The 27,985-nt window shown below is 35.1% G+C and overlaps 2 protein-coding genes and 2 long non-coding RNA genes across 7 annotated transcripts; 2 read left to right on the top strand and 2 right to left on the bottom strand.

The window, feature by feature from the left end:
• Nucleotides 1–40: 40 nt before the first annotated feature.
• LOC129758446 (uncharacterized) lies at nucleotides 41–4,685 on the top strand. Of its 2 annotated transcripts, XM_055755944.1 has the most exons (4): nucleotides 41–136; nucleotides 205–339; nucleotides 4,161–4,410; nucleotides 4,467–4,685. In XM_055755944.1, the coding sequence occupies exons 1-3, from the start codon at nucleotides 109–111 to the stop codon at nucleotides 4,238–4,240; spliced, it is 243 nt and encodes an 80-aa protein (XP_055611919.1). In that variant the 5' UTR covers nucleotides 41–108; the 3' UTR covers nucleotides 4,241–4,410; nucleotides 4,467–4,685. The 2 variants fall into 2 exon arrangements, with proteins under 2 accessions (XP_055611919.1, XP_055611918.1); XM_055755943.1 differs by lacking the exon at nucleotides 4,161–4,410.
• Nucleotides 804–1,319, bottom strand: LOC129758447 (uncharacterized). Of its 2 annotated transcripts, none has more exons than XR_008739988.1 (2): nucleotides 1,108–1,319; nucleotides 804–1,047 (listed from the first exon to the last, which is right to left on the bottom strand). It is a non-coding gene; the product is annotated as an uncharacterized LOC129758447 (long non-coding RNA). The 2 variants fall into 2 exon arrangements; XR_008739989.1 differs by having other exon boundaries at nucleotides 1,114–1,319.
• Nucleotides 4,686–7,303: 2,618 nt separating the features above from the next.
• On the bottom strand, nucleotides 7,304–14,644 carry LOC129757002 (focadhesin-like). Of its 2 annotated transcripts, XM_055754086.1 has the most exons (8): nucleotides 14,052–14,644; nucleotides 12,790–13,989; nucleotides 11,552–12,725; nucleotides 10,946–11,494; nucleotides 10,687–10,869; nucleotides 9,208–9,389; nucleotides 7,697–9,126; nucleotides 7,304–7,564 (listed from the first exon to the last, which is right to left on the bottom strand). In XM_055754086.1, the coding sequence occupies exons 1-5, from the start codon at nucleotides 14,558–14,560 to the stop codon at nucleotides 10,717–10,719; spliced, it is 3,585 nt and encodes a 1,194-aa protein (XP_055610061.1). In that variant the 5' UTR covers nucleotides 14,561–14,644; the 3' UTR covers nucleotides 7,304–7,564; nucleotides 7,697–9,126; nucleotides 9,208–9,389; nucleotides 10,687–10,716. The 2 variants fall into 2 exon arrangements, with proteins under 2 accessions (XP_055610061.1, XP_055610062.1); XM_055754087.1 differs by lacking the exon at nucleotides 9,208–9,389 and having other exon boundaries at nucleotides 7,317–7,564; nucleotides 7,697–7,897.
• A 6,318-nt stretch (nucleotides 14,645–20,962) lies between these two features.
• Nucleotides 20,963–21,965, top strand: LOC129758254 (uncharacterized). The gene is made up of 3 exons (XR_008739928.1): nucleotides 20,963–21,223; nucleotides 21,403–21,571; nucleotides 21,634–21,965. It is a non-coding gene; the product is annotated as an uncharacterized LOC129758254 (long non-coding RNA).
• Nucleotides 21,966–27,985: the final 6,020 nt, after the last annotated feature.

Here is a 27,985-nt window from a genome sequence, read left to right as displayed (position 1 = left end):
GTGTATGTGTAATAATTTATCCATTCGTCTATCCAACCAACTGCAACCAACGGCCATTTTTAGGAAAGCGTCCGGTCCAGCAAAGCGGAGATTTTTCTTCTTCTAAAAATGGGTCCGAAAAAAGGAACACTGCAACGTATGTTTAATTTGAATTGTTAATTAACTGTCTTGAGAACTAATCTAATATTTTTTATTTATTTTCAGGATCTTCAAAAGAGAAGAGACCGAGGTCTTATCCGGTATCAGGTGACAAACCGGCAGCCAGCAAGCCAACTTTCCTCGAGAGCGACCAGGATCCGGACCCCGGCAGCGAAAATGATCCGGATGAGTTGCGTTCTGGTGAGTAAACCTTTTTCTTAAATTCAAAAAATGAAATTTAAACGCAGTGGAAATGGGGCCATTCAAATATTACGTAACGCGTTTACGGGCGGGGGAAAGGGTAAGGGGTTATAGCAGTTGGTTACGGTTTAGGAATTTTTGATGGAAAATCTGATAAAAATGTGTTACGTAGGGGGGTGGGAGGGTTGAAAATTACCGAAAATTGCGATACGTAATATTTGAGCGGCCCCTTCAGAATTTTTATTTTCATAGGAAAGTACCGCAAAACTAAGGATTTTTTTTCCTTGGATTATGGGCTAAATAAAAATTCTTTTCTTTCAAATGCCTTTTTCTTTGTTTGGAAGAGTTTTGTTTTTGAAAAATCTTTGAATTAAAATCTGAATGATTTGATAGAAAAACAGTTTCACTTGATACAAAATTGTTTTCGTTTGCTACAATGTAATTTTTATTTAGTTTAAAATGCATTTATTCATTGAATCATTTATTCACAAAGACTAACACAAACACTGTGTCACTATAATTGAATTATCCGGTCATAAATTTTGTTGACAAGTTTGCCATTCTGGCCTAAGGGCATTCTTCATGGGTCGCTAAATAGACTTCCGGAAGCAACTCCGGTTGCTGGCTTTACTCACCATCTGACTGGTGATTTTCGCTGAAGGTCACGCCGAAAGTAACAACTGGATTTGGAGAGGAATAGGGGTGGTTCTGTAACAATGTAAGCGCTTATAGAAAATCACTTTTTGATTGACGGATTAATGTACCTACACTTACCATTCTTCATTCTGAATCCTCCTATATAGCTAAGCTCACTGGTTTAGATTTTAAACACGACCGGCCAAACCTAATTCGATTTTTCGATTTTGAGTTCTGCTCAAACCAATATGTCTTCCGAGTTTTAAGTTTTTATTAAAAAAAAGAAATCCTTACCGTTGAAAACATTTTTCTTTGGTTAAAAGAAAATTTACTTGCTTACTGAGTGAAACGAAAAAATTCGTCGTAAATTTTTTACGTAAATTTAATTCGGCGGTTTTGAGTAGAGTTTACAAAAGGCATCATTACTTCTTTGAAAATTTATTAAAAGCCAAGCATCAGCAACTAAAGTTTAAATTGGAATCCTAAAACGAAATTTAAAAAAAAAATATTTATGAATCAGTAATCCAATACCAAATTCAATGTTTATGATATTATTTCAAATTTCACGCAAAGCAAAATAAACTAATTTTCAATGGGAACTTAAATTTAAAATTTTCAAAATATCACAATCCCCATGTTTTGGTCCGTGGTGCTTTGCGTTTCAATCTGCTACTTCTTTATTTCTTTCAAAAATATCAACATATATCACCGTAATCTGAATGAATTTTTAGTTATTCTCGCACTTTAACGTTCAAATAAAAAAAACTTAATGGTTAAAAAGCCCAATAAACATTATTATTATATATACTGGTTAATGATCATTAAGCCTACTCCACACTCGGCAACTTGAAGTGCGATTCCGGTTACTGAGACTTGTTTATGTTTACATCTTGGTTGCTGAAAGTCTCCCATACTTGTCGGGAGACTTGAGACGACAATCTCATCAAATGTAAACATAAACAAGTCTCAGCAACCGAAATCGCAGTCCAAGTTGCCTAGTGTGGACTAGGCTTTAATCATCAAACCCGTGAGTAAACAAACTAATATTGAGCTGCTTTCAAGCTTCATAACTTTGAAAATCTTTCCGGAGCATCGGGAGAACACACTAACATTGACCGACGTGTGTCGGAAGTGTGAATTGAATTGTTTTAAATAATGTTATAATGCATGCATGCAAATAAACAAACAAACATGTATATGTTATCTTACTTTATTTTTATATTGTTTTGGTTTAGCTACAAAACTACGACGGAATGACGATGCAGATGAAAATAACTTGCAAGTTATTTTACAAAGGCGATTGCTCGCAAAGGGCGTGGAAATGAGCCCAGCCGGAATAGCTTATGTTTCGGCTTGCGGTTTATCTAGCAATTCTTCAGGAGCTTTTTCAAGAGATCCGCTGCTAGAGCTTTCGCAAAAAAGCACATCTTCCGAACCGATCAAAGTGTCAAAAGCAGCAACGCCACCGATGGTATGTGTGAACTCAGACGCACTTTTAGACGCACAGATCTCATCTGAAATAATGTTCGAAGACACCGAGTGGTTGAAAGAGGAAAGCTTATTACCATCAATTGAACCTGTCCGAACAATTTCGGACAAAGCTGATGAACTCGTGGTTAGCCAGATTACTCCAGCAAGGATCATAATGGTTGATCATTTGAGTTCAGGCACAGTAATGCAGGACGATGCAAACACCACTGATCTTGATTGGAAAAACGAATACTTACAACTTGAAGCGAAACATTCGAAACTAAAAAAACGGATAGCGAAATTAAAGAGAAAAGTCGTTCGAATACAAAAGGAAAAAATGGAAACAGACGAATACGCACTGACCATCTCCAAGGAACTCCGGAATCTTAAAGAACGCCGAAATATTTCCCAGGTAATGTTTTTATTGATTTTGATATCATCTGAAAATAGAAATTGCGAAAAAAGAAATATTAAATTATAGTTAAATGTTTAGCATATTGTCGTTTGGCATGATGATCGTTTGGTATAAATTAGTTTGGCATAATGTTCGCTTAGCATAATGGTCATTTGGCATGATTGTCGTCTGGCACAAAATATTGCATTTCATTCAACTGAAGTAATGCACATAATCAATGGGGAGTATGACATTTGGCATAAAGGCCATTTGGCATAAAAGCCATTTGGCATAATTTCAGCTTACCGAGTGATGACTGTTTAAATAAACTTTCATTTTGTTTCAAATTTTGCGCCGTTGCCGCCAACATCGAGGATGCAGGGGGTGAGGCTGCCCAAAGCCGCCGAGGCTCCCCAATCCGAGGTGGCCGCCGACCCGCCGCCGGAAGCGGCGGTTTTATTACATTGGTCTAGGTCTACTGGGGCCTCCTAGGTTTACGTGAAAGCTAGGGGTGATCCCTAGCGCGATAGCGCGAAGGACAATATTTAATAAAAGTTCGAACGCGTAGCGTGAGGAGGTGGTTCAAGCTTAGGTCTAAACGCCTCACTTATTGCGGTTCTACAAAAGTCAACACCAGCCTCCTCACGCTGCGCGTTCGAACTTTTATTAAATATTGTCCTTCGCGCTATCGCGCTAGGGATCACCCCTAGCTTTCACGTAAACCTAGGAGGCCCCAGTAGACCTAGACCAATGCAATAAGGCCGCCGCTTCCGACGGCGGGTCGGCGGCCACCTCGGATTGGGGTGCCTCGGCGGCTTTGGGCCGCCTCACCCCCTGCATCCTCGATGTTTGCGGCAATGCTGCAAAACTTAAGAAAAGAAGACATGCAACGTTTTCCGAAAAGTGAATCTCAACGTGATCACACGAAAAAAGAAATTATGCCAAATGGCTTTTTGTCAAATGACTTTTATGCCAAATGACCTTTATGCCAAATGACCTTTATGCCAAATGACCTTCATACCAAATGGCTAAAACATAAAAAGTAAACGTCAATATGTTTGATAAGCCTACTTTTCTACATTCATTCAAAACTTTTTAATTGTAATTGTGATTTTATTCGCGATAACCATGATTAAAGGATGCAACCATTGAATGCATCATCCTTCAATTATATGCCCAATGACCATAATGCTCAACGACTATTATGTCAAACAGCCAGTATGTCAAACCACCGTTAAGCGAATCGCATACGACCATTATGCCAAACAGTATACAATCATTTAAATTGAACACCGAATTGATCACGTAAATTTATTTGCAGGTAAAGTTCACCGAGAACGACAAATTCGATATTTCGAGTGTCGATATCGAAAATTATCATCAAAGGGCTACAACGGATAGTATTTTTGCCAGCTTGATTGCTATCCATATTTTGAGCGCAGAACGATTGAGACAGATGAGTGTGTCGGGTTTGCCTTCTCATCGTTTCTTAAATATTAAAAACCCAGATGGATCATTAAAGTACCCAGCGGGAGAAAAAATCCCAAGTTCGGTGCTAGAGTTCATATGTGGTAAATTTTGTAAAAACAAAACTCAGAATTTGTTTTGATTATTTTTTTTTTTACAGATAAGGTAGCTGAACGAACAGCGATGCAGGTAGGCTCATACAATGTTCTGAAAATCAGAAAAGCGTCGCAAATGGCAACAATCAAAAAATATATTGCCAACAAAATTTCAAATTTACGGAAGGTTCGCCGACCACTGGATGGTAATTAAATTGAACTCTTATAGGTTGTAAGCCTACTTGATTGACTTTAATATGAAATTTTGAAGTGATTTGTGAGTTTAGTTTTAACTTCTTAAAGTAACCACAATGTAATTCAATGAATTAGAACAAAAGCGAACAATAATAAAACAATGTTATCGATAAATTTGTATCAAGAAATATTTTATCCGAAAATCCATTAAATAGTTAATTAGGGGTTTAATTTTATGGGGAACAAACAGAATCATACAAATACGGAACTATAAAGCGTTTTTAGACGTACTACAAATAGTTTGATGATTGGTAAACATCATTATTTAGCGTTAAAAAGGTTTTGAGGTTATCGTCTATTAGCAGTTTAACGATATAATCTAATAGTTTTTAAATGATTACGTTATTAAGGCACTATAAATAAAACAGTAATCTCAGTACAAACGATTCGTACAATAATTATTCCGATTTCCTTAACAGTTCGATTAACGGTTTGATAAATCGTTTAAAATATGCATACACATGTTCATTCTAGAAACAGTTCAATGCGCTGAAAACGTTATTCATAAGCGTTCTATAAACCATACCCTAACTGTTCCTAGAACAGTGTCTCCATATAGAGGTTTTAATAGTTTTAAACAGTAACATAACTTAACGCCATATTCAACAGACCGTCGTTTTGGAATTCAAGATAAGTGCAATGTTTTTTATGGTTTCAGATATCATTTTCTAAACGTTTTTTTACACTATTTCTTAACGTTTTATAACTACTACAGGAACCGTCATGTTACAATATTTTCGTATTCGGGCGAGCTTTATAGTTTTATGGTTAAAAATGACCGACCTTTCGGTAATAATTAAAGACATTTCGGTTCAACAATACCGGTTTTCGGTAATATAACGAGCTGTCATGGTAACAACTGTCAATATTTTGACAGATGATCTGCCGAGTTTTGGTTATTTTTTACCGAAAAAGGTCCGTAATATTTGACAGCTGTCATTCCTCGGCCATGAAAAAATTACCGAACAGTTTAACGAACTCCACATGTTAGGATTTCGGTAAAATAATTACCGAACTCGGTAATTTTCGTTTACTGTGTACGCTGCCTTCTCTAAACTTTAAATTTTCTTCTCCAAACTATTCTAATTTTCATTTCCAGCGTCAGCTCCCCGAGCTATTTAAACGCCATAAAAAAAAAAAAAAAAAATGTTTACTTATTTATTTTTATTCAATGAAATTAACATAAAATTATTTGATACTCTAAAATCCTAATTTGTGATGTTTTTCCTTTCTCGATTATAGTCGTTTACCATTTTTATGACATTCGCGACTTAATTTAAACTTTGCAGTTATTCAAAAGGTGGACAGTTATTCAAAAACTTACCCGGTACAACTTTGTTCGATGTTTAATCTTAGGCTGGATACGGACATCGACTTAGGAAGCCTGACTTGCCAATGAGCTATATCACAAGCCCATGTGTTTTTGAGAGTAAAATCTTAAAAAATATATTTCTTTTTTCGAAAGAGATAGAACTTATATGTTTATAAACCCGAATCACATGATTTTAATATCCGAAGTTTTGTTTAATTGAACCTGAATATTACTCTCAGAGAAATTATCAAACACTTAAAAAATATTTTTTTAACAAATATTTATGTATTTCTAAGTGTATCGGTATGGTTGGCACCACTGAACCGAACCGTCAACAATTTTTTGCTTCGGAATCGAGTTACGTTCCTCCAGCCGTCCGGTTTCGCGCGTTTAGATAATCGCAATTCAAAAAATAAACCTGCGCAACATTTATAAAACGCATCACGTAAGTTTAATACATTGTTATTGCTTTTAGTTTTTTCCACCGTTTTTCATTTTCAGGTAGTCATCGACTTCACATGAAATGGCGGCTGCAAAAATTTTAATCTGCTGTCTGGGGGAAACTATGAATTTCCGCCACAAAAACCATCAAATCCATCCAGCTGATCCTTTCTCGGTGTTTTTTACTAGACCAGTTGCTGTTTTACAACTCCCGCAGAATATTCAACTTTGGGCGAAGGAATCATGGGGCCACTACCACCAACTTTCTCTTCCGGAAGCGAATTAAACGGCCCTACATTTCCAATAGCCGTTCCAGGAGCAAGATAATATGGAAGGGGAGAAAAGTGAGACTGTGAAATTGTGAAACGAAGAAATAAATTGAAATTATTGCTTTCAAAACTACATTTTGTGTTTTCATTTCGAAAAAAGTAAACAAATAATCTGCATGTGTGGGTGCCTTGTTACAAACGGTTTGGAGAGAAGTCTGCATAACGTTGGAAGAACGATGTGTCAGACCCGTTCAAAACTGTTACTGTAAACATTACGTTACAAGAGAACTTTTAGAAAAAACTGTTTCCCATATAGTTTGATGAACGGGATACGTTTTCCATTAGCAGATTTTGGATCTTAACCGGACTGTTAGTAGAAAAGTTTTTCCATACAACTGTCTGAACGGTTTTTAACAGTTACATAACCTAACAACATATTTAAAATACAATCAATTTAGTTTTCACTATTCAAGGAATGTATTTAACGATTTCCATAATCGTTTGCTAAACGTTTTTTTACACTTTATCAAATCTTCGTTTGACTATTGAGGAAATTGTTTGGTAACAATCCTCAATTATGCGGGTATTGTTTGTTCATATATGTATGTACTTGAATTTCGGATAAAAAGTTCAAATGCTTTTTGAAGATTTTAATTGTTTTTTTCCACAATCTTACAAATAACTAAATTTTATCACAATTGTTAGAGCCAGTTGCTTTATGGACCAAGTACTGACGGACGGTATATATAGCTACGCCCTGGTAGAGCCGAAGCTCGACGGCCAATACCTAGGCTAAGAACGCCAACCGGGAGCCTGCTATGACTCGACCGACTCCATCTCGTATGCATCGCTGAAAGGGTAGGCGGCACGCTTTGGGTCGAAGCATCTATAGAATAGAAATAGAATGAAAACATTGAATGATCAGAAAAATATTATTCCCCCGGCCTCCAGCTCAGAGAAATGATATTCCGCCAGCCGGTTTTTAGCAGCTTTCGAGCTAAGAAACTTTGTGACCTACCTTTAAAGCTGCTGGCCTGGACCCCGAAAAACATGCTAAGTTGGTTCCACCATCCGTATCCGTGCCGTTATCGCTTGGGCCTTCTCGATGGTTTTTCCCGCTGATGTTGTGATTCGAATGCATGGAAAACTTTTCAGCTTTTTTTTTTTCTTTTTTCGACTTTTCGTTTTTAAGTTACACGTTTATCGAATAAACCAAATACTGGTTTCAAAATAATCCAAATTTAAATTTTATGCAATAAAAAATAAGCGTATAAAAATAACAAAATTTTTCGATTATCTACATTCCAAATTATTGTGAAAGCTATTCAAAAATCTACTATTGAAATACTAAATAAAATAACAAAACGTTTTGTTGAAACCACTCCCCGTTCTTTTTCTACGTGTAAATGAGAAAAAAATATTCCAAGTCATGTTCCGAAAACCATGAGATATGTATTGGATCCGTAGATCTTTTTTTGATAAATCGTAATTAGACATTTATAAAAAATCATTTGCTAAACAAAAGCAATATCTGTTGGAAATTTTGAACATCATTTAAATTTTTTGCAAATTTAAAATTAGTTTTGTGTCTATTAGTTTAGGACAGGATTGTAATAACCCTATTTGCGACAAAGGTACTCGGTGAAGGTACTGATTTGTGATAAAAAATAGATTTTCATAGTTTTACAGATAGAGTAATCTAGACACTACATTCAGTAATAATTCTAGTATTATAGGTACTCAGCAATGTATTCCAAGGACTGCCCAATGTAAACCCGCATAAATCGGTATTATAGAATAACGATTTCCATTATCTTCTTCCCAAGACACACGAAAGATTAGCTATATAGTTTTGGATTATTAATGTACGATTAAACTAGTCTTTTTTTCATAGAATGGAATCGTTTGGACGCACTTTACGATACAGCGAACGGGTCGTTAAGTAGAGTAACCATTCATTTTTTTTTGCTTTTTTCTTTATTAAAATTGTATCTAAAAGATATATGTTATCGTTATTTAATCTTCAATTTCAAGTTTTGCTGACGCTACAGCTGATCTTCTGAAGATCTTTTAACAATTAAAAATAATAAATGGTACCCTCTATTTTCCTTTCTATTATTATGATAAAATTAAAAACATTTTAAGTTTTTTCTACAACTGTATATTGGACATTTTTAAAACGATATTGTTATTCACATATAAAAGACATTGTTTCTTCAACCGAAATTTCACGTTTCCGAGCAGCCGAGCGTTTCTGCCAGGTTTTGTCCTCCAGCTGCAATTTCATCACCTGCTCCTTCGGGAGCAGCCCTAACATGTTTTGTCCGCTCCATAATTTTAGAGAGGCCTTTTACCACTGCTTTTGCCATTTTCTTTTCTCGAACCTCCAGCAACGTTTCCTCCATCTTTGCCTAAGACTTCAGGCCTGAGACACCCGTCTATCTGCGCCTGAAATAAAATAATTATAAATAATTCACTTTTAGAAAAATTAGTTTCTAATACTATCAATAAATAAATCGGTGTACTCACCCTCGCACAACCGGAGCCGGCGCTATCGGCTTCTAATCCGTTGATACGTCGGAACCGGCGCTTTTGTCTTCCCGACCGACCCAAAACAGCAATATTTGCGATATCTGCGCCGGGAGATGATTTTATCCCGGCACAAATTCAGTCACGTGGAATTTGACAGCAGAAAAATTGGGGGAGCGTTGCTAAAATAATCAATTTTATTTCATGATTATTCATTTTATCTTTCAGGAATAATATTTTATCTTATCGGCGCGTTGCTAAATTTTTCATTCAGATTTTTTGAAGATTTATCGTATCTTTTAGAAATAGTTTTTACTCGTTTCTAGCGAAGGCACATCAGCGATGACCCAAAAGAAATTCTAACTATTAATATAATCAGAACTGAATAATTCGAAAGATTCAAGGTATGGTTTTCCTCTATGCGGGAAATTATCACCAAATTGGTGATACGAATGATATGATTTGTTAATTAAGCAAAAAACTAATGTAAATAATCGAAACCCATATTAGAATAAAATATATTATTTTAAACGATTTTAAACATGAATAATTTTCTTCTTTATTATTTATCGTAAAATGATCCTTTGAAGATACGCGTTATCATCCGTAATGATTCAAGTCGACGATAAGATAACGATTACATCTATCGTTTTACTTCATTTAGGATCTATAGAAAAAAGCAAAAAAATGAATCGTTCATTTACTTAACAACCCGTTCCCTGTATCGTTTTTTGTGTCTAAACGATTCCATTTGATGAAAAAACGATTTGTTCAATCGTTCATTAATAATCCGGAAACTATAAAGGTAATCTTTTGGGTGTCTTGGGTAGAAGATAATGGGAATAGTTACTGTATGATACGGCTTCATGCGGGTTCTTATCAAAAGATCGAATTTATTATCCAATTAATCAATCAATCCATGTTTTATCCTGCAGTTGAAATTTCAATGCACGTTGCTGAACAAATGAATAACCTGGGAACCCTGATTGTATTTATTTGACGCAAAATGACAGCCATACATTACGCTACAAAACTGTTAGTTTTAAACCAACCTTGGCTATTTCTTTATATTACTCAAGAAAGAGTATACTGAAATTCGTCAAAAAACTAACGAGTGCTTCCGAGACTCAGTAAAATCCGCTTAAAGATTTTAACAATCTAAAATATATTTGCAACAAAGTAATTTTCATTCATCCCAATGGATTTTTTTTATTGTTTTAACGGAATTTTAAATAACTTTTTTTTGCTGCTTGCATGATACTAAAATATGTTTGCAACCTGCTTAAAATTTTCTGTGGCTTAGGAAAACGCCAGTTGAATGCATAAGAATCAGCAGTTTTATACTACTGAATGCAAAAAAGGTAAGAACAAAACATTTTCAAATCACAACTATTCAACTACAATATCAAAGTTTTCTGTGTAAATTTATCATCAATAGAAAGAAAGCTTAACTTCAAAACTAGAGACTTTCATACTTACATTAAAATTTATTTGCAACAATTACAACAATTAAACTTTTCGCATAGAAACAAATTTGGACCAAACCTTCGGTTGTTGAAAGTAAGATTGCTCCTTGCAACTGATTAAAGCGTAACGGAAACATTCAGCGTAATGCAACGGAATCTGAGAGTGGTTGTACAGATGGTACAAAAACTCATAAATCTGAAACGATATATTCAAAACGATACATGATTATATTTACCTTGTCAATTTAAAAGACAAATTTATTTGAACATACCTTATTTTCAACGTCTCGCCACAAGTTCTGTTGGAAAATTGATGCTAAGGCAGTGGGAAATACAAATAATCGTTTATCCACGTGGTCAATAACAGCATCCGGTGACACAAAACAACACCACCCAGAAAAGCTGATAACGGCCAGCATGAATACGTCTACAGCAAACAAGATCTCCGATTTTTTCCTGCATTCTTGTTCTGACAATGTCGATTGAATGCAGTATATAAGTTCGAGCAACCAATCGCTACTGAGGAAAGATTTTTTGTGCAATGATGGAATGAAGTTCATAAAAGTCTGAAAGAAATATCTCTGCGTGGCTTTTGCTTCCGGTTCCTCTCCGAGGTGGCAGATGGTTTTCAAGATATCTCCCAGACCCGCGAAAGTTGATGCTCTTTGAGAATTGCCATCTTTGGGCTCAAAGAAAGAAAAGCGAATAGTTTTCTTTAATTTATGCAAATTTTTCTTGTCGATCCATTCACTTGGTTTGAGCATTGATTGTTGGTATTTTTCTGGTAGTGAGCTGAACACTTCAAGGTATTGATAGAAGCACTGGAATAAAATATAATTTGATTAAAAGGCTAAACACAAAAGCTAATTTTTTCTAACCTCACTGTTTAAATCAAATCGACTAAACATGTTATCGATAGTTTCGTATAAATATTCCACATTTTCTCCATTTTCGTAGCTTTTGACGATCGCTGCTTTAAGATACTTCGTAACAAGAGCGAAACTCTGATCTCCGTCTTCCGCAAGTTCGATCAAATATTTCAAAGACAAATGAATGAATCGTTTGTATAAATCATTGCTGGCAGATTCCGTTACGATTTCCAAATTTTCGTAGAAAACCAGCACATCTTCTGCCTCCATAACGCCGTCTATTAGAACCACCATATAGTTTTCCACCAAACGTTTGGCAGAACCCGAAACAGGCATCTGTTTAATGGATATTTGCAAACAAGGTCTTCTCATTTCAAAACATACATGAATGTAATCTAGCAGAAAACACCAATCCAACGGAGGGATCGGTTTGGGATATTTGTGGGCAATGATATTTAACAGATTTTTCAGAAACTGCTCATTACCTTCACATCTGTTAAGCTTTTTACTCTCGGAGATAAGAAAGTTAACAATTGACGAGAGGATACTTTTCTTTGGTAGATATTTCAGGGATGAAGGTTCGGGTCTTCCTTCAGGTGTCAGAAATACTCCTCCACGATATGTTTGCATTTCGTTGGCAATGTGATGAATGACTAAATTCCCAGCCGCTTCTAGAGCAGAATAATGTACGTACTTTATCAAGTAGACCCAACATTCTCCAGGGATTTGCTTAGCTTCTAGCGACTCATCTTCTGGATCCGGTAACTTTATATCTCCTCGAAAAATACTCGGTATCTGGAAGATTGTCATCATTTCCGGGGGAAACGCTTTCAGTGCTTCTAAGGCAGCAATTATCACTTCACCATCGTCAAAATCCGTTACAAACTGCCACAGTTTGATGATAATTTCATTGACCAACTTCTCCTGTTCTAGTGACGTGACCTTGATAGTTGGAACGTTTGCAAAAAAGCGGCACAAACCTCTGATGATCCTGGGGCGTTTCTCATCAGTGAACTTGAAGCCCAAAACCTTCCATGTAGAAACAATATTTACTACGTGATTCTCACACAAACTCGCTATTGAATCGAGTGCCAAAGCTATAGCTGCCTCATTGTTGGCATCTTCTGCGTTGCTCAGAATCTCCGAAAACAGATTCACCAAATCCGCACCATGCTGTTGAGGTCTGCAGTTTAGAATGAACATCAGGTCATAAGTAACAATTGATTTCTTAGGTTTATTGTACTCACTTGATAAGACAAACTTCCCGGATGGTGTAAGTCCTGGCCAGAGTTGTTTCCCACGGATCGTCTTGTGATCTTGCTTTCGTATCCTTCAGCAGGTCATACAGAAACGGATAGGTGCGGGGTTCCGCTTTCCAAAGACGAAGAAAAAGATCAAAACACGTTGCCCGGTCGATGTCCTTAGCCAGAGCATTAAGTACCCCCAGGACGTGGTCTTTGGCTCCCAGTGATGCAAGGTTTTGTAATATAAGCAACTTTTTATGCATATTAGTCTCGTTGGCCAGAAAATAAAGTACGGGAGAGATTATACGAGCTGAGGCATCTTCGTTGCATTTGGCCAGTCGTATCAGTTGCTCAAACACTCGCTTCCAATCGGTAAAGTTTAAATTTTTGAAATGAAGCATTGCTCTTAAGACTAGAGAAATTTTATCGGCAAATCTCAGGTTCAACTCGATGTGATTTAGAAAAGTATCAATCGAATTGATTCCTTGCTCAATGGCGATCCATCCTAAGCTAAGATGTTTATATTTTGACAAGTCATTGTGAAAATAAACAATTGATCTAACCGGTTTATTTTGAGCCGCAAAATTCTCGTCGTTGATTTCAGCAATGTGTCTCAAAATAAAATCACAATCTTCCAGATAACTTTTGACAAATGTTTGCTGAGCCAAGAGCTGTATTACTGCATCAGAAATCATTGCAAGGCTAAGTCGGTGTGGGGCTGATTTGAGCAGCAAACGTATGATTCTCATGGCTTCCCGGATGTAAACTGGAGAAAGAATTTCTAGTATGTCGGCCATCAGCATGAGAAGAACGGCGTCGTCGAATTCATAGAAATTTTCCAGGGCATGCAAACTGGATAATATTTTCAAGAAATTTTCCTGTGGATCTATATTGTAGTTGATAAGATCTTTAGTGATGGCCGCCAAGTATAGACAACAGTCGCCTCGTAGTCCTGCAAATCGATTGTCCACAGGAAGAGAATCCAGGATTTCGAGCAGTAAACTGTTTGTATAAAGACACTGCTCTAAGGATGTAGATTTGCTCCAACTGAAAACTTCGTAGATGAGATTTTCGGCTTTTGAATTATTTTGAGCTGTTTTAACCAGAGTGGACCAGATTTTATGCGTTTCCGTAGGTACGTTGACGTTGTTAAACTGAAATAAAATCACTGGTCGCAGAAATTCGATGCTGTTGTCGCGTATTCTGAAAATATTTAAAAGTTTCAATTCCTGCCTCTATTAAGTAAAACATTAAAAGTAACCCACATTTGGTCGTGATGATTACAAACGGAATGCAGTTTCCCGGCGAAAAATAAAACATTTACAATGTCCTTCTTTTCCAAAAGCAGTAGTATCAGCGGATGTTGGGGATGTTTGATATCGAACTGGCAGACATACTTTTCAGTGCCCAGAGCTATACATCGACGTCTTAAATCCAGCAACAACAGATCAAACATTCCGTTAGCCAACGCTATGAACTGAACTGCCGTCGAATGAGCCAATGCGGTTACCAAAATTCCTAAGGCCTGGCCCAGATCCGCTGTACCATTTTCGACAAGCTGAACCAAAGCTTGAACTGCAAGTTGCGATGTGTGTGGATTTTCAGATTTGCAAAGATTCTTCAGCAGATTTATTTGGTTAGTCACAGGGCTGAAACTAGTTTTCCCATCGGATTTTTGTTTTGCCTCCTCTGCTATTGTTTGTAAAGCTTTGCTCAAAGCGCAGGCCGTAGCCAGAGAATTTTGTTTACTAACGATTTGTTTAAGATCGTCCATTTTTAATACTCACAATATTATATTTTAACACAATAAATTAACAGAAATTTTCCGACACGTTGATAGGGATTTAAAAGAAAGCGCGGTTTGTTATTGTTTACGAAGCTACACACTAAAACATGGAATCCAAAAAATATATATTTTTAATCTGATCTGTTCCGCGTGCAAATTTAGGGGTGCTCAATCAAGTAAATTTGTATGAAACATTTCACTTTAAAAAAAAATCTTTACACAAAATGTTCACTTTTTCGAAATCGTCTGTTACAAATTAGTTGCTTTAAAAAAAACGAAGAGTTAACGGGAATGGTAAACACATTTGAGCGTTTTTTTTCGAATGCCTCGCCGAGGAGCGAAGCGTTGTCTACGACATTCGTAAAAAAATAGCTGTACCATCTCCGGTAAACGTACTGATAGAAAAAGCTCAAAAAGGCGTGAAAAAATAGCTTTTTCTTCTCCGGTTAAAACGTATTAAAAGAAAAGGCTGTACTATTCTTTACGATACATATATATTTCCGAGGAAAAAAATAACGTCGAATAGTTAAGTCTCAAGTTTAAATCAATCTATTCCAACATTTCGGTTTTCAGCTAGATTAACAAACAAAAATTTAATGATTTATTTTTCATTATTTGACACTAAAATCATCTAATTTCTTATCAACTAATTTCCATTACATTTTTTAATCCCAAAATTGAGCTGAGCACTATTGCTAAAAATGTGTGAGTGAAAATTAAATGAGGATCCAAATGTTTGCTTTGTTTCCCCGCGTGGTGGATTGAAAAATAAAAGCCATATCCCACACTAAAGCCTATAAAGTCCACACTAGGCAACTTGGACTGCGATTTCGGTTGCTGAGACTTGTGTATGTTTACATTTTGGTTGCTGAAGGTCTCCTATACTTGTCGGGAGACTTGAGACCAGGGATGTCAGGTGGTTTGGTTCATGGAAACCTCTTGATTCATGTAAACATTAAGCAGCTCTGCTTAGATTGCGTAAATAAAGGCGCAAAAGAGGTGCTGTAAACGCCTTAATTTATGCAGCAGCATTGCGCAGTTTCTTGGCTGGCATACAGTTCATATCGAAAAAAAAAAAACCATTTAAATATCCTCTGAACCGAAGATTACCATCTGTTATTTGTTTAACTATAATATTATGGATTTAATCGATTTTCTCATATGCCACGATCTTTCGTATGAGATCAAAAGTTAAGCAATATTTCATAAGATGGCTGAGATATGACTGATCAAAATGTTCATGTTTATAAGGGGGTGATCCCATAGTTATGGCTGGCAGTGTACATATTTACTCGGTTGTGTGGGGAGAAAGCGGATCAATGTCGCTTTCCAATTCCATGTATGATGCTTAAAAAAACTCCACGGCATTCATTTATACTAATTGCACCTTATATGTAAAACGTCCTATTTTTCTATGTGTTTTACTATCTGGAGCCACATTTTTTTCAATCTTTTTATACTTTCCATAATTTTCAGCCAAACCGCATTCCATTTGTCTTGTTTGGTCGTTTTCAGAATCGAAAAGTAGTGTTTTACTCTCTGGAGCCATATTCCACAGCCAGGAGATTTTCCAAAATCAGACAATAAATGGAACGCGAATATCTGGCGAAAAATCGTTCATTTTGAGAAAGTGCTGGGAGGGGGTGAAGAAAGGGGGAGGGGTGCAATTGCAAATGAGACTTCCACATCTGCTACACACTGCTCCTTGTCTTCTCTTTAAATTTCATGACACAAATTTAGAGGTTGGTATTTTTAAAAATAGTAGGGGAGATGAGGGCATAACGAGCACCCGAGGCATAATGAGAACTACGCTTTTCTACGAAAGTGCGTATTTTCTTAAATAAATTTTCATGAGGATTTGTTTCGTACTTCCTATAGTATTAATTTTTCACAAAAAAAGGAATCTCCTTATCATCTTTACAGAGATATTTAAAAAAAACCAGCTTGGTTCTCAAGTTACGAAAATATTATAATTTTTGAGCACCACGAAATAAGCTCTTCCCGCATACTAAAAAACTATATCTGAAACAGTCCATACTATACATCCACGGCTTCAGAAACAGTGATTGTCTCTGTAAACGTAGCTGTTCTATAAAACTTTACCTCGAGAACGATAAAAACAAAACATGAACGTTCACGTGAAAAAGTGATGGTATCTAGAAAGGTGAAAGAATGGTAATAACGATTTCCTTCTATATTTCTATAATCGTCAAAATGATCTCTAATCGTAACCCATATCGTCCATTTCTTCTGCCATATTTACGTCAAAAATGAACGAAACGCCGATCAGAGATGCCAGATGATTTCGCACAAAATTCGTACACATTTATGAAAATATGGAAAATATCCTTCCTAGAAAATGCACGTTATTCTACATTTTATTTAATTATTACAAAACAACAGTTTAAAAGAATCAATCATGCATCATGAAAATCATTTGAGCAAGTATTTTAATAGTCTAGTCGCAAATTCCAGTCATTACATTACATCTGACTTTAGGGGCCCCTTTTTGCTTGGTTTTGAAATATGAAAATATTTATAAGCATAATAGTTCATGTTTACTTATTTATTTTTATTCCGTACCCTAAGTTGCAATGGGTTAACGGCTGCGGTGTGTATGTTTGTGAAAATGATGGATCAACCCATCATTTTCCTGACAGTGTCGTTACACACAATCTTGTTAAACATGGTGTCATAATATGGCCTAAATTAGAAGAGGAGCTTGACATCTTTATTTAGTTTAAATTCAGCAGTAGGTTCAAAGATGTCTATTTTTTTTTCATGATCCATGTTGATAAGATGAATGGGAGTTGAAACACTTGCCCTCCCTTCCGCAGAACAATCGCAACATTTGGTAGTGAAAGTATCACAATTTACCATAATAAAAGTTGATACTTTCAATAGGGCATAATTCGTTTGGTTAGGTAGTTAGATGGTTTAGTCTTGTAGAATTAAAAATAGAGAAAACGTGTGAAAAGTATTACGATGTTAGGTAAAGGTTATGGTATTCGCCTCCCCAATGCTCTAGTAAGTGTGTATTTGCGGTTTATGAATTTCGTTGGCTTATTCTTAAATCAAGCATTTTACAAGAACTAGAGGCTCATTGGATGGGAATGCTGTTGTTGGAAAATGTTATATTTCATTTGGTAAGACGTTTTTTTGCTTTTTATTTAATTATTCATTTTTAGCAAATCTTTACGTTTTTCGGTTTAGTTTGAAATTCATCTATGGAAGTATATATTAGAATGTACGGTTTTGAAGAATAACAATGAGTAGGTAGTCCTAATTACTGATTTCGGGCATTTTACAATAGGCATGCGGTATATTTTAATAGAACCCCTATGTAGATTTTTTGTTATTTATGATGGATTTTAACATTCAACTATGTGAGGTAGGTAGGGTACGGTAAGATGTGCTCTAATATCCATATTCTGGTAAATTTTCATGATTTCGTGATGTTGTGATAGGAATAAGGTAGCTTACTTCTACTATTAATTTGAGCTAGAATTTTTATTAGTTTGAAGTAGGCTTGCTTCAAAAAGCAAAACAAACTCTCACATCCATATTTTGGTAAAATAGTATGATTAGCAAAGAAATGGAAAAACTCTAAAAAGAAAAACAAAAATTTCAAAATTTAGAAAATGAAAGGCAAAAAATTAGGGAAAAACAGCAAATAACACTTCAATTACTTCATGCAAGAACTAATTCCTTCCTTTATATTTCTCTTTCCTCTCCTTTTCTCTTTCTTTTATTTTCATATACCCCTGCGCATACGATTCGGAGTCATATGATGACTGGACCCCGAGACAACTATCACGAAACCCATCACACATACCAGTGGAATTGGGGCGGAGACACGAAGCAGACGTTCAACAGACGACGACGAAGGAAGGAAAAACATATAAGATAAGTTAAAATGATTCCTTTAATAACACAAAAATTAAATGTAGTTAGATGCGTGGGGAGTATGTAGAGGCCAGTCTCGAACCCGCCCATGTCCTTCCTCCAACTGGTATCGGGAGGGGTTGGTTTATTATCTTGAACTGCATTTTATCCATATTCCATGGATATAATGAAGTGCTTGATGGTTTAACCAACGTCTCAAGATCGCTTACTATTCTACGCTGCCTTCTCTAAACTTTAAATTTTCTTCTCCAAACTATTCTAATTTTCATTTCCAGCGTCAGCTCCCCGAGCTATTTAAACGCCATAAAAAAAAAAAAAAAAAAAAAAAATGTTTACTTATTTATTTTTATTCAATGAAATTAACATAAAATTATTTGATACTCTAAAATCCTAATTTGTGATGTTTTTCCTTTCTCGATTATAGTCGTTTACCATTTTTATGACATTCGCGACTTAATTTAAACTTTGCAGTTATTCAAAAGGTGGACAGTTATTCAAAAACTTACCCGGTACAACTTTGTTCGATGTTTAATCTTAGGCTGGATACGGAAATCGACTTAGGAAGCCTGACTTGCCAATGAGCTATATCACAAGCCCATGTGTTTTTGAGAGTAAAATCTTAAAAAATATATTTCTTTTTTCGAAAGAGATAGAACTTATATGTTTATAAACCCGAATCACATGATTTTAATATCCGAAGTTTTGTTTAATTGAACCTGAATATTACTCTCAGAGAAATTATCAAACACTTAAAAAATATTTTTTTAACAAATATTTATGTATTTCTAAGTGTATCGGTATGGTTGGCACCACTGAACCGAACCGTCAACAATTTTTTGCTTCGGAATCGAGTTACGTTCCTCCAGCCGTCCGGTTTCGCGCGTTTAGATAATCGCAATTCAAAAAATAAACCTGCGCAACATTTATAAAACGCATCACGTAAGTTTAATACATTGTTATTGCTTTTAGTTTTTTCCACCGTTTTTCATTTTCAGGTAGTCATCGACTTCACATGAAATGGCGGCTGCAAAAATTTTAATCTGCTGTCTGGGGGAAACTATGAATTTCCGCCACAAAAACCATCAAATCCATCCAGCTGATCCTTTCTCGGTGTTTTTTACTAGACCAGTTGCTGTTTTACAACTCCCGCAGAATATTCAACTTTGGGCGAAGGAATCATGGGGCCACTACCACCAACTTTCTCTTCCGGAAGCGAATTAAACGGCCCTACATTTCCAATAGCCGTTCCAGGAGCAAGATAATATGGAAGGGGAGAAAAGTGAGACTGTGAAATTGTGAAACGAAGAAATAAATTGAAATTATTGCTTTCAAAACTACATTTTGTGTTTTCATTTCGAAAAAAGTAAACAAATAATCTGCATGTGTGGGTGCCTTGTTACAAACGGTTTGGAGAGAAGTCTGCATAACGTTGGAAGAACGATGTGTCAGACCCGTTCAAAACTGTTACTGTAAACATTACGTTACAAGAGAACTTTTAGAAAAAACTGTTTCCCATATAGTTTGATGAACGGGATACGTTTTCCATTAGCAGATTTTGGATCTTAACCGGACTGTTAGTAGAAAAGTTTTTCCATACAACTGTCTGAACGGTTTTTAACAGTTACATAACCTAACAACATATTTAAAATACAATCAATTTAGTTTTCACTATTCAAGGAATGTATTTAACGATTTCCATAATCGTTTGCTAAACGTTTTTTTACACTTTATCAAATCTTCGTTTCCCGCATACTAAAAAACTATATCTTAAACAGTATATACGATTCATCTACAGCTTCAGAAAAAGTGATTTTCAGTGTAAACGTAGCTGTTCTATTAAACTTTACTTCGACGAAAAATTTGGACGATAAAAACGAAACATGAACCTTTATGTGAAAAAGTGATGATATCTGTAAAGGTGATAGAATGGTATGAACGATTTCCTTTAGTTTTTCTGTAATCGTAAAAATGATCTCGAACCGTTAACCCTACCGTTCATGACTGATGACAAACTTGCGTCAAAAAAGAGCGAAACGCTGGTCAGAGATGCCAGGTAGTTTTGCAAAACATCAATGCGTACTTATGAGAATATCTCTTATATTTTTTGTATGTTCTGATACGACTCTGTAGAGTTTCGAAGACATTAATTTATCTTGGAGATATGCACATACACCATACTAAACGAGGTTTTTTGCGAATCCATCTGGACTTAATAACAATAAGAGTTAAATTGTTATTTTTATATGAATAGGACGCGTCTTAAGCAACCTTATTCAACATTAGTCGTAAACAAATACAATTTCCTACATAATCACATTATTCTTCATCTTATATAAGGTAAAACAACGAGTGGTTATTTGAAATCAAGCATTCTTATTTGCATCAATAACTCATTGATGTTTCTAAAACATTCTTAAATTACTACCCATAATCAACCAGGATCATCTAAAATATTATAATATTAAAAGTTATATGTTTTAAATTTCGCATCCCAATATCTGTAGGTACAAATATTGATAAAACATTGAACCTGGCACCACTGACGCAGACGTTTAATTTTTTGGTTGTCAACAAACGTGAAGCAGGAAGAAGAAGACGAAGCACGAAAAAATCGGTGTGGTTGCGGTCCAGCAAATTTGTGCGCTATTTCGTCGGATTCGCGCGGAACTTAGTTTTCAACACAGTCCGGGAGACGGAACTAAGTTTTGTTCAGCAGTCGCAATGTTTGTGCGGCAGTTCTGTGAGGTAAGTTCGGACAATTTCTCCATTGATGTGGGTGCCGGTTTGCGGTACGCAGTGCAGTGATGTACAAGTTCATGTTACGCAACAGATTCTATCTGTAAATGATTTTTCTGCACATTTCTCTACTGTGTGTTTAATTGTACTAGTTTTTAAAATAAAGTGTAAATATTTTGCCTTTTCAGCGTTCCGTTAGTTCCAGTCAGGAACTAGACCGATCTTTGAAGCGGCTGGATGAAGATGTAAAACGCCCTGGAAGAATTTCGGGCCGAGATCTGGAAGATGTTCTAGAGGAAATGAGAATTAACCGTTTCGCTTCCAGCGCTCAATATTAACTGGTTTTTCGTTGTTGCGGTATGTTAAACGCGGTTTCGTAAGAATCACCTTAGCAGAAATTTTTGGATTTCTCATTGCAGGTAACCTAGTTCCAGAAGAGCTTCCCGAGGTGCGTATAGCTCTGGTTCAGGAGATATGGAAAACGTTGAACAGCTTGAACGTAGCAATGGACATTTCCCACTACAACGCCCTTCTTCGGGTGTATTTGGATAATGAGCACTCCTTCTCGCCAACGGAATTTCTGGCGGATCTGCAACCCAAGGGCGTTGAACCGAACCAGGTCACCTATCAGCGATTATTTTCGCGCTACTGCCAATAAGGAGCAACCAACATCCTGGAATTCCTGCGAGAGAAGCAGCTTCCAGTTAATAAATACGTTTTCAACGCTGCGTTAGGACTGCGTTGGTTATATTAAATGATATTCAATAAAATGTTGCAATTAGAAAACAATTTCCATTTTGATCCGAAAATCACCCTTATACATAAAAATATTGCGTGTGTGTGCGTGCTTTTTTCACGAACTATTCCTAAAACGGTTTGAATAATGTTGGAATAAAGTAAAGTCAAATCGTTACACAACCATTGACGTAAGCGTATAGGAATGAGAGCTCCTCGAAAAAACTATAACGATAACAATCCGATGATCTAAATACTTTTTCAGCAATCGGTTTTTAAACCATACATGGACTGCATGTGGTACAGTTCGTCCATACAAGTGTTTTAACGGTTATTAACAATTACATAACCTAACGACATATTAAAAATACTGTGAATTTGGAATTCACGATTCAACCTATGTATTTCACAGCTCGAATAATCGTTTGCTAAAGGTTTTTTTACGCTTCATCAAATCGTCATTTGACTATTTAAGAAATCGTTTGGTTATAATCCTTATTTATGCGGGTTGACTATTGAGGAAATTGTTTGGTAACAATCCTCAATTATGCGGGTTATGATCTTAAAATAACCTTGATCTATAATGTACGCACTGCAACATGATGTACACATTGTTTCTCAATTTTTACCATCATACAATTTTTGATTTTTCACTTTTATCAATTTTAAAACACGTTTTTACTTAAATTTGTTGACTAGGGGCATATAGAGCACCATATTATCGAGGCATAATGAGCATTTTCTGCCGTAGAATCTAGCAGCGAATTAAAATTGATTTATAGCGCCACACCTTGACTACACAGAAAGAAAAATGTAATCTTACATTGCACGTTTTCACATCATCGCCACGAAAAATATGAAAAAGAGTATAACATTTAAAGGCTAAGATGAACTTTACATGTCACCGCATGCGAAATCCAGCGTCAACGTCAGTTTGCCAATTCTGTTTTGTTTTCGTTCCTATTGGATTCCCAACGAAGGCGAACTTCTTCAATAAGCTTGCAATTTCATGTAAATCTTAGCGTTCGCAACGTTCGACCGTATTTTGTTGTACCTGCTCGTGTGCTGTTCGCTTCTGTTCGAATCGAGGTGGTGCATGCTGAGTTTTAAGCAAGTAAGTGAGAAATAAAACTTAATACCCTTCTAATTATTGTAATTATCATATCAAATGGTCAATTTTATTTGTTCCAGAAAAAATGCCACTTGAATTCAACGAAAGCTCGGGCTACCCCAAGTGCATGACAACTTATTTTCCTACCAGCATGTCAATCGCCGTTGCCGTCGTCGGGGAAATAGCATAAAAAACCGGTATTCGTGAAAATTTATTGAATACCAATTTTTCTTGTGTGGATCAAATAAAATGTATGTGTAAGATATTAAAATCTCTTATCGACAAATATCGATGCTTTTCTTATTGGATAAACAACCATACCAAAAAGAATGATTGGAAATGTTAGTTTACAGTAAACAAATCAGTTGAAGGCGATGGGAAGTTTACATGAATTAAGCCGTATTGATACATGTAAATACCCGATTCCCTTCTACCCATGCAGTTGCATGTAATGTTACAAGAATTTTTCTAACTGTGTAGTATTCATCCGACGATTTAGCTAATTGGTAAGGTGTCGGTGAAGAAATCAAAAGACTAGAGTTAGATTTCTGTTCTAGGTGATTTTTTTCCATTTACAATTCATGATCGATTTTATTATTGTTACATTATACGGCTAGTAGCATCATCTTCCGAACAAAGCACTTAATGTATGAGCGTGCGTGAATTGTTTGTATTCTACAAACAGATCTAGATTATTTTGTTATTGCTTTGTTTGATGAATGTACGACTCACCTGACTTCATCGAATTGAATTCGCTGCTAGATTCCCCGGCAAAAACGCACATCTTGCTCTGATTAATGGAGCTCATACTGCCTCAGGGGGGGTTCTCATTATGCCTCCACAGTGGTTGGTTTTCAGCTTTTGGCAAAAATTTTTAAAATGCAGTTTTTAACGTTTTTATCTAGTTTTTCACGTTTCAGCCCGTTAGGGAATAGGCTTTTCAAGTGTCTGAACACGAAACAATAATGTAACCTCCATATTATAGCTATTTTCTATGGTTAAATAACCGTTTTCCTTAAGGTGGCCATTATGCCCCCTATCTCCCCTAATTGAAGAAGAACAGTGGAAACAAATTTTCTCAGCATACTTAATTCGATATCCTTTTATACAACTTATACATCCTTTTATAAAACAATCTGCGAATTTTTAATATTCACTGCGATAAAATATTGATAAAAAGATAATTTTCGTCATTTGTTTATTTGGTAGTTTAAAAATTATTACTAAAAGAACTATATATAAATTTTATTTCATTAATGAAAAAAAACACACACATTTTGGTAGAAGAAAATGTTAAAAAAATTTCCAAGTAGCCTACAATATATTTTCTGAGCATCTTCATATCAGCGTATGAATTTTAACAAAACAATAATGATTCCCATTTTGCTAAAATATGTTTGGAAATCCAAAGATTTATTTGGGAAAAGTGATTGTTAATAACACTAGTTTACAAAATTTAAAAAAAATCGTGAACTTGATTAACTGACCAACATTTTTAATGTAAAATCGGGCGCTGAATCCGAAAATGAAATTCAAAAAAATCTCAGTAGAACCGTTTTTGAGTTATGCTCCAATTATGAAATTTTGGAAAAATTAAAAAAGTTTTTGTACTTAGATTAAAATATCTCGGACGGCATAACAGTAATTTGAAATCCCTCTTTTGCATATTGAAGGTGAATAAATTTTCTTTCGATCATCTGAACACTGTTTTTGAGTTTGACCAACAGTATTGTTGATATTAGTGACTTTATGAGAGAAAAAATTATAAAAAACTCATTTTTTAAGAGAAAATTTTGTTTCAACGAAAGTTTTAGACTCAATGGTAGCATTTAAAAAATCTGATTTTCTTTTGCGCTTGAAAATTTATTCAAAACAAAGATTTCAAGTGGTTATTTATCGAAATCGGTTAAAAATTTAAGAAGTTATGGCTACTTTACTATAACTGTAATTTTTGCAGTTTTTAATAATTTAACGAACCACAGTACACTTATTATAGTATAGGAAGAATAACACATGGTAAATCTCACTCGCTCCAAGTCAAAATTATTTATAAGCTTACCAGAAGGTCACATGCCAAGTTTCAGGAAGATCTGACCATAGGGAGGGGTTGCTTGAGTCTCAGACGTGAATAAATTTTTAATGTTTTCTGCCCGGGAGGAACAAAAAGTACTGGTTTTTCATCAATAACTTTTTTTCATCACTAGCCGATTGTTTTTTATGGTTGATTTTCTTAAAGCCTAAGTTAAGACAAATATTTCACCCGAAGACTGCAACACGATTGGACTTGAACTAAAAAAGTTATTGCAGTTCAAAGGCCGTAAATTTTGTCCAACACGCAATGAGTACTTTTTACTCATTGCGTTTTATACGAGAATTTTCGACCAAAATACAATCTTTGAACCGCAATAACTTTTCTGTTTCAAATCCAATCGAGTTACAGTCTTCGGGTGAAATATTTGTCTCAACTTAGGCTTTAATAAAATCAATCATAAAAAACAATCTGCTAGTGATGAGAGAAGTTATTGATGAAAAACCAGTATTTTTCGTTCCTTCCGGGCAAAATACCTCAAAATTTTATTCACGTCTGAGACTCAAGCAACCCCTCCCTATGGTCAGATCTTCCTGAAACTTGGCATGTGACCTTCTGGTAAGCTAATAAATAATTTTGACTTGGAGCGAGTGAGATTTATCATGTTTCATTCTTCCTATACTATGAAGAGTGTACTGCGGTTCGTTAAATTATGAAAAACTACAAAAAATACTATTATGGTAAAGTAGCCATAACTTCTTCAATTTTCAACCGATTTCGATTTATAACCACTTGAAATCTTTGTTTTGAATAAATTTTCAAGCGCAAAAGAAAATCAGATTTTTTAAATGCTACCATTGAGTCTAAAACTTTCGTTGAAACAAAATTTTCTCTTAAAAAATGCGTTTTTCATAATTTTTTCTCTCATAAAGTCACTAATATCAACAATACTGTTGGTCAAACTCAAAAACAGTGTTCAGATGATCGATAGAAAATTTGTTCACCTTCAATATGCAAAAGAGGGATTTCAAATTACTGTTATGCCGTCCGAGATATTTTAATCTAAGTACAAGAACTTTTTTAATTTTTTCGAAATTTCATATTTGGAGCATAACTCAAAAACGGTTCTACTGAGATTTTTTTGAATATCATTTTCAGATTCAGCGCCCGATTTCACATTAGAAATGACCTTCAGTTTACTGAGTTCAAAAATGCTGTAAACTAGTGTAATTATTCTGAATTTAAAACTGAATATTTTATTACTTTTCTGAAGTATTTTCTGAATCGTGATTCGAAAATATCGAATGATCATTAATTCTTGTTTCTCTTCTTTAATTTCTTAAAAACAAATTTAATTCTAAAATAAGATGATTAAAAACAAATTCTTAGGTATGAAGCTCTGGGAAATCTATTTTTATTGAAAGAATTTTGCAACGAATAATTTATGAATAAAGTGAAAAATCGTATTTTTTTCATCATGCACTCAATATTTCCAAACTTTTTGTATATTTAAAAAATGATATTAAAAAATATTGAATGAAGGGTTAATGTCTGATAGTTCCTACTATTTTTTAAATAAAAAATCCTAATCAATTGCAATTGAAAAAAAATCAAATTTTCAAATTCAGAGTGGATTTAATTATCAAGCTGAATTTTTACTTAAATTTTTAATTATATTTGTGTGGATGAGCCAAAAGCAGTATCGGCGATATAATTGAATCTCGAATCTTGAAATTCAGCCGTGTTGATCAGAAATTAGACAAATATCTTCCGAATGTTCAACTTGAGCGATTGCCTTTTTCCGAGAAAATAGTCAAGTGATGACGGGATAGTTTTATCACTGGGTTTATCTTTCCTGAGAAAAATTAAAACACAGGCAAGTTTTTGGAGAACGGAAAATAGCAAATTACATGATTTCGAACAGATACATATAACTTGCAAAAATCTTCTTGTTTTCTTCTATATAAGCGATTATAAAATATACTTCATGAAAGTTATAGATGTCTATACAGAAAAAAAATATTCAAAGTATTTCTAATAACCATATTCACTTCCATACTTGACTTTTTCAAATGTGTCATTCTATTGAAATTTAAAAGAAAATGAAAAACAGTAGCTCAAAAGTTTATGCAAATATAAAATGCATAACCATTTTCTCGTGTAAATTAAGGCATTTGAGGGCAGTTCTGTGATCTATTTTAAGTTTCCTCTACATTTTATTATGTAGCTCAAATGTAGTAAAGAAACATGCAGACATATGTATAAGGCCAACAAATCCAAATTCAACACTGTAGGTACCTCAACAAAAGTTATTTGGTGATAATTGGTCCAGAGAATTGCAAGTTACAGCTGTTTTAGTTTGGCGGACTGACTTTTTTTTCAATCTTAAGACTTTGAGTGGTTAATACATTCTTCTATTTAACAGACTACCCCACGGAGTGGAAAATTTCGAAAATGCATAAGTACTCCTACTAGGAAAAGTTAAGATTTTCTACAAATTCCAGCGTTTGCAAGTATTTTGTAACGGTTTTTTACCGCTTGGGGAGACCGCGTCTGTTTCCTAGTTATTAAGAAACATTGAAACATCTTGTACATAGATACATATTTTCGAGAATACAAAAATAGAAAGAGCCAAAAAATAAACATTATACGAAAAAATAGTAAAATCATGAAAACTGTTTTTTTTATCTTTAAATTTTCTTAAAGCTAATTTCCTCGCTTTGTATACGGAACCCTTTGTCTGTCGTAAGAACCATGTTATCCTTTTATGCTTGACGTGGAAGGTGCTCAAGTAACTAATAAAATATTTTCTGATTCGATTGTTTTTGGTAAGAAAAGTGCTTCCCCAAATTGGTCAGGCCTGTCATGTTAGTCGCGCTACAAGCTAGCTATTTTT

This window comes from Uranotaenia lowii, chromosome 3 (genome assembly GCF_029784155.1).
Source record: "Uranotaenia lowii strain MFRU-FL chromosome 3, ASM2978415v1, whole genome shotgun sequence".
Classification (NCBI taxonomy): domain Eukaryota; kingdom Metazoa; phylum Arthropoda; class Insecta; order Diptera; family Culicidae; genus Uranotaenia; species Uranotaenia lowii.
Note: the sequence above shows the minus strand (reverse complement) of the source record. Positions and strands in the feature narration are given on the sequence as shown.

Bases quoted from the DNA above. Each gene is read 5' to 3' on its own strand.
- LOC129757002 (XM_055754086.1), bottom strand. From the start codon at position 14,560: ATGGACGATCTTAAACAAATCGTTAGTAAACAAAATTCTCTGGCTACG. The intron at 11,495-11,551 runs GTTAGAAAAAAT...ATTTTATTCCAG, and splicing joins GATTTGATTTAAACAGTGAG to TGCTTCTATCAATACCTTGA. The intron at 10,870-10,945 runs GTATGTTCAAAT...ATATCGTTTCAG, and splicing joins GGCGAGACGTTGAAAATAAG to ATTTATGAGTTTTTGTACCA.
- LOC129758446 (XM_055755943.1), top strand. From the start codon at position 109: ATGGGTCCGAAAAAAGGAACACTGCAAC. The intron at 137-204 runs GTATGTTTAATT...ATTTATTTTCAG, and splicing joins GAAAAAAGGAACACTGCAAC to GATCTTCAAAAGAGAAGAGA. The intron at 340-4,466 runs GTGAGTAAACCT...TTTTTTTTACAG, and splicing joins TCCGGATGAGTTGCGTTCTG to ATAAGGTAGCTGAACGAACA.